We start from the raw sequence: 16,569 nt of genomic DNA, 5'->3' as shown, positions 1-16,569 counted from the left end.
GTCGTGATAGATCAATTCAAAAAAGTGAAGAAACACTATCAGGAATCATCAGAGGCAGAGCAGAAATGCAACACGTCAGTGTCGGGTCCTCGCAGTCCCGTGGAACAATCCAAAGAAACTCGCTCCCTCACTGAAGACCTGCTGAATGCTACTGAAGACAAGTTCCTCCTTGCTATGGCAGATCAGAACAAATCTATGGAGGAACTTCAGCAGAAAGCCCATGAGCTGGACCACAAGGTCCACCGCCTCAGTAACAAGGTAAGAGGATTAGTAATTTATTTTTGTTATTTACAATTTTTAATGGAATTGTATTTATTTTGCCTCTTTAAATACATTGTCCGACAGGTGTGTGGGGACCACAGCAATGCTAGTGTCAATGGCAGCTGTGAAGACAGTCCATGCGGGGGCGCAGGTTGTCGTGACAAACAAGGCAACCCTGTATGCGGAGGGGACGGATGCAATGGGACAGTGAGCGCTTCTTTAAATGCGTTAAGTCTCGCGAAGAATGCCACCAACGTTCTGGAAGATGCTAATGAGAAGCTGCACAACGTGGCCAAGAAGGTATCAGATGTGTGATGTCGTGTCTCTCCACTTAGTTTTTTTGTTTGTTTTATTTTTTTCTTTCCAGTTTTTTAGTATTTCTATCTATGTGCAGCTCCAGGATATTGCATCTTTGAGCCAGGATGTGAAGAATCAGGCCATGAACACCCTGGAGAGAGCTCAGAAGAACAAAGACCACTTTGAAAATTCAAACATGAAGCTCAAGGAGTTGATCAAGAAGATCAAAGATTTCCTCACTGGTATGATAAATGGATGGGGTTTTTTTTTCAAGAAAAAAAGTCTGCAAGTTTGCATGACATTTCAGTTTGGGTGTTTTTTATTTTTATGACCGAAGCATGATTTGAGCTCATGTATGGTTGTTCCTGTATGGTCCTCTTCTTGTACTGTCCAGAGGAGGGAGCAGATCCAGAGAGCATCGAGAAGGTGGCCCTGCAGGTCTTGTCCATTAAGCTGCCGTTCAACAAGACCACAGTGGACGCAATGATCATGCAAATAAAGGACAGCCTTTCCAACCTCACCAACATCGACGGGATCATCAACAGTACCTCGCAGCACATCAGAGAAGCCAAGCAGCTTTTGGAAAAAGCGAATGACGCCAGGTAAGGACTACTCCACTTTGAAGCTGCGCTTTGTAACAATTTGCTCAAAAATATTTGTATAATAGCCTTTTTATTTGATCATTTATGATTTTTAATTCGTAGATTAACACCTTAGCTGTTCATAGTGGGAACTCCTGCAAGCCTTTGGCTAATAGTTTTCAGACTGGATTCGGGTTCGAATTTCTCGCCCTCTGTCTGTGGATGTGACGTCACGTGCACATACGTATGTGCACGTGAAAAGGGAAAATTGCAGTTTCATTTTTCGGCCACAGGTGGCATTAGCTATTCAAAATTAAATGTTCTGTGTTCAGTAGCTTTAATGGATGCAACTCATAGATTGGTAGCTATTTTCCAACATTCTACACAAAAAAATAAATAAAAGATTTGTCAATGGGCCACTATAGAGCATTTAATTCGAAGTTGGTGTATCAGAGACGGAGTATTAATTTGATTATTAAACCTTACCGAAGTGAGTCATTTTGGTGTCCTTGGTTCACACTTGCTGTTGCAGCTTCCCGCATTCAGATAATGAGATGCACAGAGACGTCGGCAATTACTTTCAGCACAATGGGGCGTGGACAGTGGCTGTTGAGTGTCAAGCTTTCACTCTTGCAACTTTTTACTATCCGCCTCTGATGTTACGTGGAAGACGGCAATAGCGCATCTGTACCTTATACGCTGCTTAAGAGAAAATAAGTCCAAAAAGCTGACTTAAATGACCAGTTGAATTTTTTTATAACTGAAGATGTGTGAGGTAGTGCATTTGTTTTTAAGTCTTGTCAGATTAGGGGTGGACAAATGTTTGTGCTGAATGAAAAATAAGTATAAATCGTTAGAAAGTTTGTGTAAAATATCTACAAGTTTAATTTACAGTGTAATAAAACATATTTATTTTTATTTGTTTCATTTAGAATTATTGGAATTATTATATCTGGCCAATTACTTCATACAAAATGTTACCCATAGGCTATGTTAACTAGTTTAATTCACAACTATTTTTTGTTTTATTATTTGAGGAGATAAATAAAATAAATAAATAAAGTGAATAAATCCATTTTAATGAGCCAAATACTACAAGATGACATTAATGTAAATGCTTGGTGTGCTGTCTGAGTCCTGTGGGTCATACTCGCCCATCCCTGCGCTCTGCGTGTTTTTTTTCCCCTAATTACACACCACACACACACGCTAACGCAGCAAAATCGTTTCTACATGTTGCAGGAGTCGAGCTGAGGTTGTGAAAGATGCAGCCAACGCTACAAAGATGGCCTTGGATCTGTCTGAAAAAGCCATCGAAAAAGCAAGACGCGCCCTGAAAGAAACTTGGGACAACCTGAACGGCACCAGGAACGTCACTTCTGAGGTACAGCGCATTCCAGCATATCTGGGGGTTTTTTTTGGGTGCATTTTCACATAAACAACATTTGCGCTGCATTTCTCTGCAGGTGGACGAGCGGTTAACACAGCTGGAGAACAAGCAAATGGAGGTCATGATGCGTCTAATCAACCTCTCCACTGAAATTGAGGCACTGAGAAACAAAACAGAGTTGAACAGGGAGATGGCGAAGGATGCCAAAGCTTTGGCCGACAACGCCACACTCCAGGCGATGTCTCTGGGGCAGGTAGGAACGGCCATCAGGAGTCCATTTATGTTTTTGATTCAAGAGAATTTTGACCTTGTTGTGACTTGAAATGACAAAAATCAACACCCTGTTGTTGTCGCGCTGCTCAGTATTCAGGGACTTTTTCCCTGTAATTTTTTTTTGGTCATAACATAATAGGCCTTATAAGAGTCCAAATTTGAGCATAACTCTTTCTAATGTCTGAATGTTATCCAGGTTTAATTGTGTAAGAGGCATGAAGAGATTATAATCACGGATAAATGAAATGACAGCGATGACAAGACACCCGTTGATAATGGTCTCCATCTTTGCATGTCCTGCAAGTGCTATATTACAAAACGCAAACAATATTGGATTGCAGAGCCTCAACGACACAGAACGTCGCTACCGTGAACTGCGGGAGAAGGTGGACTCTCTCGGCAGCGGCTCTCAAGGCTTGGACGCCCTCAACCGGAAGGCCAAGGAGCTCAAGAGCGAGGCAGAAGAGCTTCTCAACAAAGCGAACAGGGGCATGGAGCAGCTCAAGAGTGAGTCAGCCATCCGCTTGGTCGCTTCGATGACCTTTACGATCACATCTGAAGATGTTTTCGTTCGATGAATTTAATGTAGGTTGGTGGTGTTTTAAATCTTGATTCATTCATTCCAGCCAATTTTTACAACGAATACATTGGGTTAGACTTGTATCAGCAAGGGCATCCGTCGTAAAAACAAAACATCAGCAAAACATATTTGATTTTAAAAATGCTTTCTGAGCTAGCTACTCCCTAGTTTCTCAAATGATAATACTTCCTTGACACCAATTACTACATTCCTATTAGCCAGGGCTTTGACACCATTAAGAAAGAGCACGAAATACAGCTGACAATAGGTTCCCCCAAAATACAATAGATACGACTATATTTGATTGACTAATTCAATCTCATTTATGTAGGTGTACTGTTCTGTTGTATTATTGTTCATAATTTTTTGGTGGAAAAATACAGGCCTAGTTTATTTGTGGACAAATAGGCAAAATGTAAGATAATATAATAAATGTACGGGAAAATATAAGGTGGGATAAAACAAAAAATGAAAGACTTCCAGTCTAATAATTGCCTTACCTCTTATAAAAACCAACCTGCAGTTCCACAATATAACATATTTAAGCAAATGCGATGTTGTCGCTGTTGGTTAAAATCCTTGCATCTCCAATTCCTAAAGAATAATAATAATAATAAGTTATTAAACATCGTATAGTGAAAGTTTTCCCGCTATTTTCAAACTTGAGATTGCTATACATTTTGTAATAAATAAATAAAAATAACAGACCAACGTGGGGACAACTAATATTATTGATCTGTGAAAGAAAGAAAGAAAAAAATTGACCAAATTTGGACTTAAGATGTTTCTGTCCAACAATGGCAAGATTGACAAGCATGCAGTTTTTCACACAGTGGCTATATTGAATCAAAGTCACGACTGCACTTTAGCACCGTTTCCAGTGTTGACAGTCGACGGCTGCGTTGGCTTTGCAGAGCTGGAGAAGAAGTTCAAGAGCAACGAGCAGCGGATGCAGCAGCAGCGGACGGAGCTGGACGAGCTGAAGGACAACGCCACTTTGGTGCGGGACGTCATCCGGGACCAAGTGCAGAAATACGGCAGCTGCTCGTGAGGGCCTCGTCGATCCTGATCCCAATTTGACTCGAGCTGCCTGAGCCGCCGGCCGAGTCACCATTACTACGGTAATGTTTGTCTGACTCCTACTCCGAGTATTCCACGTGACTTGTTGAGAAATGTCCATGTACTGTATCACGTTGAGACGCCAGGATGGCAACACAATCCTGTGTGTGCCTCATGTCTTAAGCTATCAAAACAAAAGGATGATCAGTGGGAAGGATTTTTTTTTTTTTTAGGAATATCATGAATGATGAAAATATATATCAGTGTATTGGCCCTCTGTATGATTTTCAATATTTTTACCACAATTTGAGGCTATTATTGTATGTGCTATTAACAAAATAACATACCTGTTAAGGCAGCAAAGTGGACCTGACTGATTAAAAAAAAAAAACGTTTTTTTTTTTTTTGCAAAAGAAACTCTTGATTAAACAAATCTATCAAATATTTGAATGTGTTTGGATGTCTAAAATTCAGTCGTTTTCCACCGCATTTTCTCACACAAACTTTGTCATTTTTTTTCTGCACGTCCTCACTCATGTCCGCCCTCTAGTGGCTGTCAGGTTGAGTGTGAGCGCTTGTAGTTGTTGGATCAGCGCGGACAGTTGCGTGGCTGCAGCTTCTTTCTCCTTCAAGGTCTCGGTCAGCCTTCGCAGCGCGCTGCCTTGTTGCCCTGACAAATCAAAGGAGGTCAAAAGGAAAATATGAAAAAGTTGTCTTTCTCTTGTCATTCGCACAGTCAAAGACGCTTTCTCACCCAGGAAGTAGAAAATGAGTACAAGTGTGAGGAGGAGGAGAAGCGTGATGACGGCACAGGCCATCGCGTAGGCTCGCGACGAGCGCGGAGTCAACATGTCCTGTAGACGAATCTGCCATTTGCCTCCTCCGTTGACACGTCTCATGTGCTGTGCGTGCAGCGTTCCATTCACGGAAGGCGTGTAAGCCGGGCGGGGGGGTTTCGATCCTGTAATCAACTCACTTATTAGCCCAAACAAGTGTGTGTCAGTGTGTATGTGCATGTATGTGTGTGTGTGTGTGTGGTATTTGCTGTTTGTGGAATGTGTTTTGAATGCACTGCTATTATACAATGGATATTTAAAAAAAAAAAAATCTACACACCCATGTTCAAATGCCAGGTTTTTCTGATATATAGAAATGGGGCCAATTTTTCCATCATTAATGTAACTTTTTAGATGTACAACTCAAGTAAAGCAACTGATATAAAACCTCAATGAAAAAAATAATAAAAAAATTAAAAGAGGTAATTCTCTGGCCGCTAGGGGGCCACAAAAATACTATAAATTAACAGAAAATATATTTTTTGTAATATAACAATATATGACAAAAAATAATGCGATTAATATTTCAAAAGATGGCCATTAACTTGAAAAACTAGATAATGGGTTTAAAGTTGCAACAGTATACTGTTTGGGTTAATCATTTATAAAACATTTTTCCACCTTACGAGACTCTCAAACCGCTTTACATTTCGACTGGTCACTCACCTGATGACACAGGATTAGGAGTTCAGTATTTTACGCAAGGATAGTTCAACATGTTCACCAAGAGGATCGAATCCACAACCTCAGACCAGTCTACTACTGAACCACACTGCTATTGTTGTTTGTCATTTTAGATCTCATGAAATGCATACTGGGTAGTGCTGATCCTTTACCTTTAAATGTCCTTTCCAAATAAATGTTAATACAATTAATTATTATTATTATTAGCCTATGAATGTCCTACAACCTACATTCTAGGTAGGACATTACAGAAATTTTAGTTATTTTCACTTTAAAAAAATGCCAATTCACAAAGGAATTATGGTAAAATAAAAAATTACTGTTAATTTCTCAGGAAATGTAAATGTTTTTTTTTATTTCTTTAGGGTTGTAAACGAATGTATTTACATTTTATTCTATTAATTAACAGACAAATATTTGTGAAATTACGATACATTTGTAACTTATTTTAACAATCAATTTATGTATTTCTAATTGAGTTTTTTTTTTGTTTAAAAAAAACAGAAATATTGTGTTTTTACAGTAACAGCTAGTGATTTCATGTTGTAAAATCAGAGTTATTTTTGCAAATCAAATGATATTTTTAAAATAAAGAAAAACTGTAAAATAAAAAGTAAAATTCTGTAAACTTCTGTTCAAATATATATATATATTTTTTTTTTTACAGTGCTCTTATTACTATGGATGTGGCTGTGTTCTCAATAAAAACCCACACACCTGCTACCATTTAAAGTGCCCCTGATAAACCCCAAATACATTTCTGATGTTCCAGTAGGCTCTTCCTGGTGATTTTGTGGTCACATTTAGGACAAGCAGACAGCTTCCATAGCAGCAGAGGGGTCTCATTGTTCTTTTTAAGTGTTTACAGCGTCTACCTGCGTGAAAATGTGAGCACCGTGTATATTTGCGTGTACCTTTGTGGATGTGTTCGGGATGTGTCCGATGAAGGTCGTTGATGGAGTCCACAGAATGGAGTTCAATCTCGGTAAGGTCTTTGTCGCTGACCCTGTAGTTCTGCAGCGTCGTTTGTGAAGGAGTCCTTGACATTTCGCCAAGCCTGAAGGGGGAAATTCCAAATAAACGGACCGTTGACAGCGACTCTCTGGCTCAAGCATTTAGCTCATTTGTGATGCTGTGTGAAAAGTATCCCAATCATGCTTATATTTATAGATGAACAAATATTGAACTAACACAATGAACTACAAATCACCCAAGGAAAATTGCGTGCCATGTGAGAAAAATATATTGGTTCCGCCTTTTAAGTTGAATGGCCCTCAAATTGTACTAGTTGGAATTTCCATTCAAATGTACTCTACAAATAATAGCCTCTGCCTCAAAAGTCACACACAACTTCCATAGTAAGACTGTTGTCAAGCCTGGAGTTTTTAGTTTCAGAAAATCTTGGTTAACTTGACAGTTATGACTACAGCGGGACCAATGCTGGGTTTGGCTTCCGTTGCTATGACAACTGAAGACAGAACTTGAGCATCGCAAGTGAGTGACCGCTTGCTCTCAAGAAGCCCACAGTCTGAAGAGAAAAGCAAGCACCCATGAAATTGAAATGTACAAGTATCATTTGTATTTTCACTTACGGGGTCACCACTTCATCGCAAAGCTGCTGGCATTGTCGTTTGCTAATGCTAATTTGTGCTAACACTGAAACTTTGTTTACCTCTGCCCTGCCCATCACTACACATCATCTGTGTTTTTCATTATTTCCTTTAAGGTGATGCCGTGATAGCATTGCTTGTTGCCCACAAGCTTGTCTTTTTGGTCAAAACCTCATTATTTACTGAATTGTACAAAAAAGAATAGTGATACAAGTTGTCACGTATGGAACGATGCGATAGTCCGGTAAAAAGGCATCCAAACATCATCTCTTCGAGTTCTTACCTATCTTTCTCCAGCTGCACACAAGCCTTGTTGTCCTGTCCTGTATGCGCTTGTCTTGTCCTAGTGGGTCACTCACTGCATACCATGCGTCATGGAGGCCAAAACTTTCAATGACCTCATAGCCTGGTCCAGTTTGTACCAGCAAACCCTGACCGGTCTGAGTCCTGAAGAAGAGACTACCGGTTGCTTGGCCGACTACATGACGTCCCAGCAAAGTTTCTTCCTGTAGGGATCAAGTCAGCTGCCTGTTGACAGAGGCCGAGGGAGAGAGAGAGAGAGGGAGAGAGAGAGAGAGAGAGAGAGAGAGAGAGAGAGGCCTTTCCCAAACTGCATGGCCTGAAATAGCAGGAGATATACATGGTGATATTATTAGGTCGGCAGGCGAGTGGGTGAAGGGTGCTACTTTGGTGGGGGACACATACACGCACACAAACACCCCCCCCCCCCCCCCACACACACACACACAATGTCACTGTCTCAGTCACACCCACACACTTTCTCACAAATATACTGTCACCACACACACGCACTTATGTGCAGAGTCATAATTACAGAACAGAACTAACTTAAAAGTTTCTTCTTTTTTTTTTATCCCTCTGGGAACTCCCTGCCTGCATAATGCTAAAGTCTATGATGTTGTAGGCTAGATTTTCATTGTGGAATGATATTTTCAAAATGACTTTTAATCACATTATTTTCACTGGCGTCGGACGGAATCCTTGTACCTCCCAAATCATCAATTTTCATAGGTCAAAAAACGTCATGTTTGTTCAACCATTAACATTGCATCATCAACGAGAGCAAGTCATTTTCAACACTTTAAATTGGTCTATAATTTGGAAATATAGCCATATGTGTTAGCTAAAAAAAACAAAAAACATACAGGAATATATTTTTACCTCTTCACAACACATATAGCCAGGCCTATCGATACTGAAGCGTCAGAATCGATATTGCAAATCAATTCATAAAGTTTCCCAGCACGTCTGAAAGTTGCTCATTGCTGTGCAGTGCACACACATTGTGATCAGGCACGGCCCTGGCGTGAACCGGATCTCATATTAGAAGAAGAAAACATTTCTGCTATCCAGCATAATAAAAATATAATTTGGGTAAACATATGACTGTTTTCATAAAACATGTAAGTAAATTAATTTCAAATATCGGTCAAATATATTGCGTTAAAGGCCATGTATCGGGATAAACATCGATCACAATATTGTTGTGACCTCTGTATTGTGAAACACATTGCATCATGAGCCCAAGCACACACACATGTGAACTGACCAATAGTATACATTTGTGAAAAAATATTACATTTGCCAAATTTTGACCTAGAGAGATAGGCGTTGGCCGAAACTAACTAACTAACTAACTAACTAACTAACTAACTAACTAACTAACTAACTAACTAACTAACTAACTAACTAACTGTCTGTATATGATCAAACAAAACATACTTCAACTGTACGTTAACTTATGCCTCTGAACTACATTTCCCACAAGGCATTGCGCGTGTTTAGACCAGAAAAGCAGAAACTCCAATCCATCGCCGGAGTGCGAGGTCCAAGTGTTTAGCAACGACCGCGGCTCTCCTACTTCCAAGGAGCGGCGAGTGAGCGTGCGACGCGACACGCTCAAGCGGGACTTTGTAGTCATGTGGGCCCGTTTATCGGCCGGGGTCGGTCCTTCGGTGGTCGGGCGGCGAGCTTGCGGGGAAGCTCGATTGAGGACGGCGGGATGTACGGCCAGAGAGCGGCAGCGACGAGACGCTTCATCAAGTGCAGAGGTGAATAAACACATGCTGAACGGAATCCAAAATACGATGCTTAAATGTGTCTTTTGAAGTCACGGGTTCTACTCTGGCATGATACTGTATTTTACAGGGTGTCTTCGGTCCCGACATACGAATGAGGTTTCGAGGTTACGGAATCTTTTCTTCTTCTTTTTTTTTGTTGTTGTTGCTAATAAATGCCCAACAATATGTTGGATTTGGGCTTCGGGGGTTTGTTGTCAGTGATTCATGGAATGAAACAACAACACCCTTGCAAAAATAAACTGAACTGAATCATTAGTATTTAATTATGTTTGCAGTGCACATCTTGTGATTCCTTTCACATGAATGAATGCATTTTCCAATTTCACAATTGAGCCAATGATAAGACAACAATATAGAATGCGGTTCTCTCGCAGCAGCTTGTTGAAAATAAAATATAGCAATAAGTCAAATGGGGGCAGCATCGTCACCTGTGAACTCTCTAAAATATTCAAAGGTGTGAGTGGAAATGCTATTGGCTGGCGACTAGTCTAGGGTTTACCAAGCCCCCTTGAGTCAGCTGAGATAGGCTCCAGGTTACCTGTGACCTGCATCAGAACAAGTGCTTTAGAAAATGGATGGAAAGTGAATTGAAAACGTAAATTAGAATAAATGAATCACATTTGAGCACGTCTGAATGAATAAATGTCATCCAAGGGTTACTGAGAGCAGTGGTGCGCTCATGCAGATATAATGAACATCTGTGCCTGTTAGTCCAGCATCCTTTCATGCGAATTTAGATTAGAAATTAGAAATTAGAAACAAGCGGCTGTTACGGCACACAATGATTTCAACACCGTCTCCATTGTTCAATGTTCACACGAGGCTAAGTTTGCAAATGTGTCGTGTCGTCATTCATTCATCTTGCAGTTTCAACAGCATATTGGTGCTAATCATTAATCCTTATTTGTGGTGTTTATCTCACTTTATCTCAATTGTAGCGTTACAGCTTGTACAACCACTTCCCTAAAAGACCGGTTAACCTTGGACTTTTGTTTAAAAAAAAAAAAAAAAAAGATATTGGAAAAAGTGCAAACTGCCATTCCACAAAGCATTGCTGCTTCAAGTTGTACGTAGCTGATAAGACCTACGTCCCGCTCTCATTCCAAAGGTCAAACGTGGGGGGGGGGGGGGGGGGGCAGATTTCTCCTTCTGTTGTAAGGTTAAACAAATACAAAAATGATTGGAATTTTGTTCTACCAAAAATTTGAATCAGCATCAGCCTAAAATAAAATATCAATATCCGTTGGACCATAATCCCCCCCCCCCCCCTTCCCCATATCAGTTTTGATTTAATGGCTTTAACCTGCCTGCGTGTCCCTGTTCTCCCCCCAGACCGCCTTGAAGAAGACACCATTGTTTGACTTCCACCGGGCACATGGAGGGAAGATGGTGGAGTTTGCAGGCTGGAGTATGCCGGTGCAGTACAAAGACAGTCACATCAGCTCTCACATGCACACCAGAGAACACTGTGCCATCTTCGACGTCAGTCACATGCTGCAGGTGAGACTCCAACATGGTCGACATGAGGGCAAGAGAAGGCACTCGGCTCCATTTTTTTTTTCCTACCTGCAACTTAATGCATCACATTTATGATGTTTTTATTAGACCAAAGTCCACGGCAAAGACAGGATCAGGTTCATGGAGTCTCTAGTGGTGGCAGATATTGCAGAACTTAAAGACAACCAGGTGAGATCAACACATAAAATATTTTTTTATTATTATTATTCTTATTATATTATTATTAGCTTGTTTGAAGTTCTACTTTTATATATATATAAAAAAAGTGAAATATACAATTATTATGATGAATAATATAAAATATTAGTATACAACAGATTGATCTGTTTAATTTCTGAGTTTTTTTTATTTTTTATTTTTTTATTTTATTTATTTATTTATTTTAAATTGTATTTTATTTTATTTTATTTATTATTTATGTATTTATTTTATTATTATTTTGCATTTATTTTTTATTATTATTATTTTGCATTTATTTATTTTTATTATTTTTTAAATGATTACTTATGATTTGTAGTTTTTTTTTCAAATACTTTTTTTGTGTCAAGCCAACCACAGCATGTTGATGATTTGCCCTTTAAAAGCTCAGACGCCACTAATGCCTTGTCTTCTTTCCAGGGTACGCTGTCCCTCTTCACTAATGATAAGGGGGGGATTCTCGATGACCTCATAGTAACGAGGACCGATCAGGGCTATCTCTACGTAGTCTCCAACGCTGGCTGTGCAGACAAAGACTCTGCTCATATGAAGGTGAAGGATTTCTTCAGCTATTGATTTCAGATGAATTGATGTTACTTTTGCCTGAAAATGCAAGATGAAGGCTTTTCCAACCGAACCTCAATGGCTACTTTCCAATTAGCTAGGAGTTAGCACGAATTAATGGTAAAAATGAAGTGACGGTGAGCAAAATGTGATTGCGAGTGTGCATTCTCTCCAGGCAAGACTTGCGGAGTTCAAGGCGTCAGGCTCAGACGTGGATCTGGAGTTCCTCGACGAAGCGCTGATTGCGCTGCAAGGTGAGCAATCCATCGGACGTTTGTCGCTCCGCGTAGCGCTCGTCGTTGCTGATTCCCGGTCACCTGTTGTGCATGTTCAGGTCCGTCCATGTCTCAAGTGCTGCAGGGGGGCTTGAAGGAGGACCTCAGCAAGCTGCCCTTCATGACCTCTGCCCTGGCCACTGTCTTCGCTGTTCCCGATTGCAGGGTCACCCGATGTGGTTACACTGGAGAGGACGGGGTGGAGGTGATTACGCCCGTTGCTGCTTCCTGTTTGATTTGTTTGATCTTTTAGGAAGATGGAAAAAAAAAAAGAACAATTAGCAGCAGACAATGAAACACTTTTAAAAAGGAATGGGAAAAAGTCATCCCTTCTTCATATTCTATGAATCAAAAAATTGATTCTGCTTCTATGATAAGAAACGTATACTTTTTTATTTTTATTATAAGATTAAAATAAATCATATGAGACATACATGAGTTGAATTTGTTCTGTCACTATGCTCATAATTCAAAACTGTCATGTAACAAATCATCTTTCCAAATTTAAATGAATGGCAATGCCACTATTCTATTCCAGTGTGCCAAAAGAAGTTTTTTAAATGTGTTTTTTTAATCCTAAAAATAGGATTCTATATTTATTTTGCCTTATAAAAAACATACTGTAATGACATAAATTAAGCAGAATGTAAGTAAGTGAAGTGTTTTTGCCACATTTTTATCCTTCAATGCGCCTTCTGGTGTGCGCGCCATGACCACCAGGGGGCAGTACAAAATAGTCCTAATCAGAGCCAACTCGGTTTCGGCAGGGTAACAAGATGGCGTCCATATGTCATGTGCAGCAGTATAAATCGAAATTTTATTTTACCGAAATGCTTTCGCATAGGACATACACAAGTGACGGAGTTTTTGATTAACTCATTCACTGCCATTGACGGCTATAGACTTCAAAAATTCATTTGACGTATTTCTATTAGTTTAACATTTTCCCCACTTTTGTTAACAAGAGTAAGAAAACCTAGATTTTTTTTTGGTATTAGAACAGATTGTTTGATTCATCTTGAGTTAACTAGTGAATTGCAATTAATTACGATTAAAAATGGTAATCGCCCGACACCCCTAATTTTTAATAACATTTTCTTTAAAAAAAAAATATGATTCAGAATTGGAAAAAAATAATTACAATTATTTTTGATTTTATTAAAAATTAGAGGTGTCAGGTGATTACAATTTTTAAGTTGACACGCTCAACTGCTGGTCACATGACATATGGACGCCATCTTGTTACCCTGCTGAAACCCAGTTGGCCAAACTCTCTCTATATAACGCGGATCTGGTCATAATCGCATCTCGAATAAATCCTAAATTGGGTATATATCATAATTATAAAAACAACAAAAACACAACAAAGTTGAAAAAAAGCCCTCTTGGAATTGCTGTTCATTGTTATTCTTGATTACCTTTTTGGGGGCCTAAAATTGCCTGAAAACGTTTGCAAGCACACATTAGAGTCCCTCAAGAAAAAAAGAAAAAAAAATGCCTCCAGCACCAATTTCACTGATTTCCACGGGTTTTCATTGGACATACGAACACTGAACCAAAATGTCAAAAGTTAAATCAAGCTCTGTTGCTGTGTGCTTGCCAGATCTCTGTTCCTCGGACCAAAGTGGTGGAGCTGACTGAGAGGCTGCTGGCGCACAGTGAAGTCAAGCTGACCGGCCTGGGCGCCAGGGACAGCCTGCGACTAGAGGCGGGCCTTTGTCTCTATGGCAACGACATAGACGAGAGCACCACGCCCGTGGAGGCCACTCTTGTCTGGACAATAGGTGAACTTTTAACTCATTCACTGCCATTGACGGCTATAGGCGTCAGAAATTCATTTGTTGAACATTTTTTTCCACTTTTGTTAACAAGAGTATGAAAACCGAGAAAAAAATGTTTGTACCTTTTAGAACAGATATAACATTTGTGATTAATCGTGAGTTAACTAGTGAAGTCATGCGATTAATTACGATTAAAAATTTTAGTCACCTGACACCCCTAATTTTTAATAAAATAAAAAATAATTGTAATTATTTTTTCCAATTTTTAATAATCTTTTTTTTTAAACAAAATATTATTAAAAATTACGGCCGTCACCAATTACCATTTTAATCGTAATTAATTGCAATTCACTAGTTAACTCTAGATTAATCACACATTTTATATCTGTTCTAATACAATAAAAAAAATAGTAGGTTTTCATACTCTTGTCAACAAAAGTGGGAAAAATGTTAAACTAATAGAAAAAGTTAAAATTAATTTTTGACGTCTATAGCCGTCAATGGCAGTGAATGAGTTAATCAAAAACTCCGTCACTTGTGTATGTCCTATGCGAAAGTATTTCGCTAAAATAAGATTTCGATATATATATATATATATATATATAGTGCCTTTCAAGGGATGTAGTATTTATAACGTAATCCTGAATGATTGTATCGCATTGTTTACACGGTGAGTGTCATGTGACGTGCAGGAAAGCGACGGCGCCAAGCGAAGGACTTCCCCGGGGCGGACATCATCGTGCCTCAGATCAAGGCGAAGACCGCCAGGAAGAGAGTCGGCCTGGTGTCGGTCGGGCCGCCCGTCAGGCAACACACACCCATCCTCGGTCCCGATGGAAATGTCATAGGTCAGAAAACAAATTTGCTGACTCATTGAATGATGAAATGTGCCACTTGATAACAAAAAAAAAAAAAAGAGAAAGAGTTGTGATACAGCATAATTCCAGCCATTGATTCTGCTCTTAGGTGAGGTGACCAGCGGCTGCCCCTCCCCGTGTTTGAAAAAGAATGTGGCTATGGGTTACGTGGACGCCGCCTTTGCAAAGAACGGCACAGCGGTTCAAGTGGAGGTCAGGAAAAAAGCAGTGGCCGCCACCGTGAGCAAGATGCCCTTCGTCCCTACCAATTACTATTCAGGATAGGAGCGACATTCCGACATGACAGACATGTGAACTCAGACTGTATCCTTTCCTCGGTCGTTTTCCATATCAAAAGCATGCATCGCCAAATTTTGCGTGCTCTTCTGAAACACAACACAAGTGTGTTTTTGGTGGAACAATTTGGATTATCACCAAATTACTTACGGGTTTTTTCCCACTGAAAATTAAGGAAATGCCTAATCTTTTATTCTTCATTTTAATGTGGGGGCGAAATTTTGCATTGGTACCAAACTTGGCTAATTATTGTATTATCCTAAATAACAAACCAGCTGCAGAAATGAGGTGATGATTTATTGGTGTACATTTAAGTCTCAATACTATTTGTTAAACTTGAATAATTGATAGACCAATCAGCATCCTTTGAGATGAATGAGCTGGTATCTCATTTTCCTTTCAAAATATCTGCCATATATCCTCATCTTTCTTTTTCTGACATGTTTACAACTAAACTAACACTACTGTGACGGCCTTAATACTGCCAAATTGCTTTTTATCAAAAAGTGTCCTTACAAATGTGTGAGTGCCAGACCATGATGAATTTTTATTTAATTTTTGAAATGTCCTTGAATTAACAATGTAGAGCACATTAATATATCAATGAAGGTTGAATGAAAAGGCCTAACCATGTTTTTGAATATCACACTTTTTTTTTATAGACCAAATGTCTGCTCATGTTTTGAAGATGAAAGTGATCACTTGACACGTTAGTAATTGACTAACTTTAGAAACTAGTGTGTGTGTGTGTGTGGGGGGGGGGGGGTTAAGCAGAAAACTACTGATGCAAAATTGTTGAACATTTTTGTCAGCTGAAAATCTAATCTGTAACATTTTAAACAGTATTTCATCTGCAAATACTTCCCTTTATTAAAGATGATTTATTTTTGAATTACCAAAATGCTTGTGTTTCATACATACAAGGTTAGTCTCTCTCTCTCTCTCTCTCTCGCTCTCTCTCTCACACACACACACACACACTATCAGAAGAGAACATCAGTGCTATTAACTCATTCACTGCCATTGACGGCTCTAGACGTCAAAAATTCATTTGAACTATTTCTATTAGTTTAAAATGTTTCCCTACTTTTGTTAGCAAGAGTATGAAAACATATAATTTTTTTAATCGTTTTAGAACGGATATAAAATTTGTGATTAATCGTGAGTTAACTAGTGAAGTCATACGATTAATTACAATCAAAAATTGTAATCGCCTGGCCCCCCTCATTTTTAATAATCTTGTCTTAAAAAAAAAAAGCTTATTAAAAATGTAAAAATATATATATTTTGTTTAAAAGAAAAGATTAAAGATTAGGGGCATCAGGCGATTAAAATTTGTAATCGTAATTAATTGCATGACTTCACTAGTTAACTCACGATTAATCACAAATGTTATATATTTTCTA

At 39.1% G+C, this 16,569-nt stretch overlaps 3 protein-coding genes across 4 annotated transcripts in view; 2 read left to right on the top strand and 1 right to left on the bottom strand.

The window, feature by feature from the left end:
• The window catches only part of lamb2l (laminin, beta 2-like), a 44,138-nt gene extending 39,253 nt beyond the window's left edge, over nt 1–4,885 (top strand). For both annotated transcript variants that reach the window (XM_086068582.1, XM_086068583.1), the window contains exons 28-35: nt 11–258; nt 346–561; nt 656–800; nt 953–1,160; nt 2,382–2,523; nt 2,606–2,782; nt 3,144–3,309; nt 4,297–4,885. In XM_086068582.1, the coding sequence (XP_085924708.1) occupies nt 11–258; nt 346–561; nt 656–800; nt 953–1,160; nt 2,382–2,523; nt 2,606–2,782; nt 3,144–3,309; nt 4,297–4,433 (1,439 nt within the window). In that variant the 3' untranslated portion in view covers nt 4,434–4,885. The remainder of the gene's footprint in view (nt 1–10; nt 259–345; nt 562–655; nt 801–952; nt 1,161–2,381; nt 2,524–2,605; nt 2,783–3,143; nt 3,310–4,296) is intronic.
• LOC147179414 (uncharacterized) lies at nt 3,500–8,192 on the bottom strand. The gene is made up of 4 exons (XM_086068585.1): nt 7,855–8,192; nt 6,876–7,018; nt 5,196–5,402; nt 3,500–5,111 (listed from the first exon to the last, which is right to left on the bottom strand). Exons 2-4 carry the CDS (start codon nt 7,006–7,008, stop codon nt 4,975–4,977), a joined length of 477 nt encoding a protein of 158 aa, XP_085924711.1. The 5' UTR covers nt 7,009–7,018; nt 7,855–8,192; the 3' UTR covers nt 3,500–4,974.
• Nucleotides 8,193–9,383: 1,191 nt separating this feature from the next.
• Nucleotides 9,384–15,909, top strand: amt (aminomethyltransferase). Its single transcript, XM_086068584.1, has 9 exons — nt 9,384–9,643; nt 11,006–11,173; nt 11,279–11,359; nt 11,810–11,941; nt 12,129–12,207; nt 12,288–12,433; nt 13,832–14,012; nt 14,702–14,857; nt 14,976–15,909. The coding sequence occupies exons 1-9, from the start codon at nt 9,512–9,514 to the stop codon at nt 15,149–15,151; spliced, it is 1,251 nt and encodes a 416-aa protein (XP_085924710.1). The 5' UTR covers nt 9,384–9,511; the 3' UTR covers nt 15,152–15,909.
• The last annotated feature ends 660 nt before the right edge of the window (nt 15,910–16,569 follow it).

This window comes from Leptonotus elevatus, chromosome 2, assembly GCF_054856555.1.
Source record: "Leptonotus elevatus isolate MCC_2025b chromosome 2, RoL_Lele_1.0, whole genome shotgun sequence".
Classification (NCBI taxonomy): Eukaryota; Metazoa; Chordata; class Actinopteri; order Syngnathiformes; family Syngnathidae; genus Leptonotus; species Leptonotus elevatus.
The sequence above is the reverse complement of the archived record's forward strand: the minus strand, read 5'-3'. Positions and strand labels throughout refer to the sequence as shown.

What these genes read in the sequence shown, in the direction of transcription:
- LOC147179414 (XM_086068585.1), bottom strand. Translation starts at nt 7,008, where the DNA reads ATGTCAAGGACTCCTTCACAAACGACGCTGCAGAACTACAGGGTCAGC. An exon ending in TCCCGAACACATCCACAAAG is followed by an intron (nt 5,403 to 6,875) that starts GTACACGCAAAT and finishes AGTTGATTACAG; the next exon opens with GATCGAAACCCCCCCGCCCG. An exon ending in ACTCATTTTCTACTTCCTGG is followed by an intron (nt 5,112 to 5,195) that starts GTGAGAAAGCGT and finishes TTGATTTGTCAG; the next exon opens with GGCAACAAGGCAGCGCGCTG.
- amt (XM_086068584.1), top strand. Translation starts at nt 9,512, where the DNA reads ATGTGGGCCCGTTTATCGGCCGGGGTCGGTCCTTCGGTGGTCGGGCGG. An exon ending in ACGCTTCATCAAGTGCAGAG is followed by an intron (nt 9,644 to 11,005) that starts GTGAATAAACAC and finishes TTCTCCCCCCAG; the next exon opens with ACCGCCTTGAAGAAGACACC. An exon ending in ACGTCAGTCACATGCTGCAG is followed by an intron (nt 11,174 to 11,278) that starts GTGAGACTCCAA and finishes TGTTTTTATTAG; the next exon opens with ACCAAAGTCCACGGCAAAGA.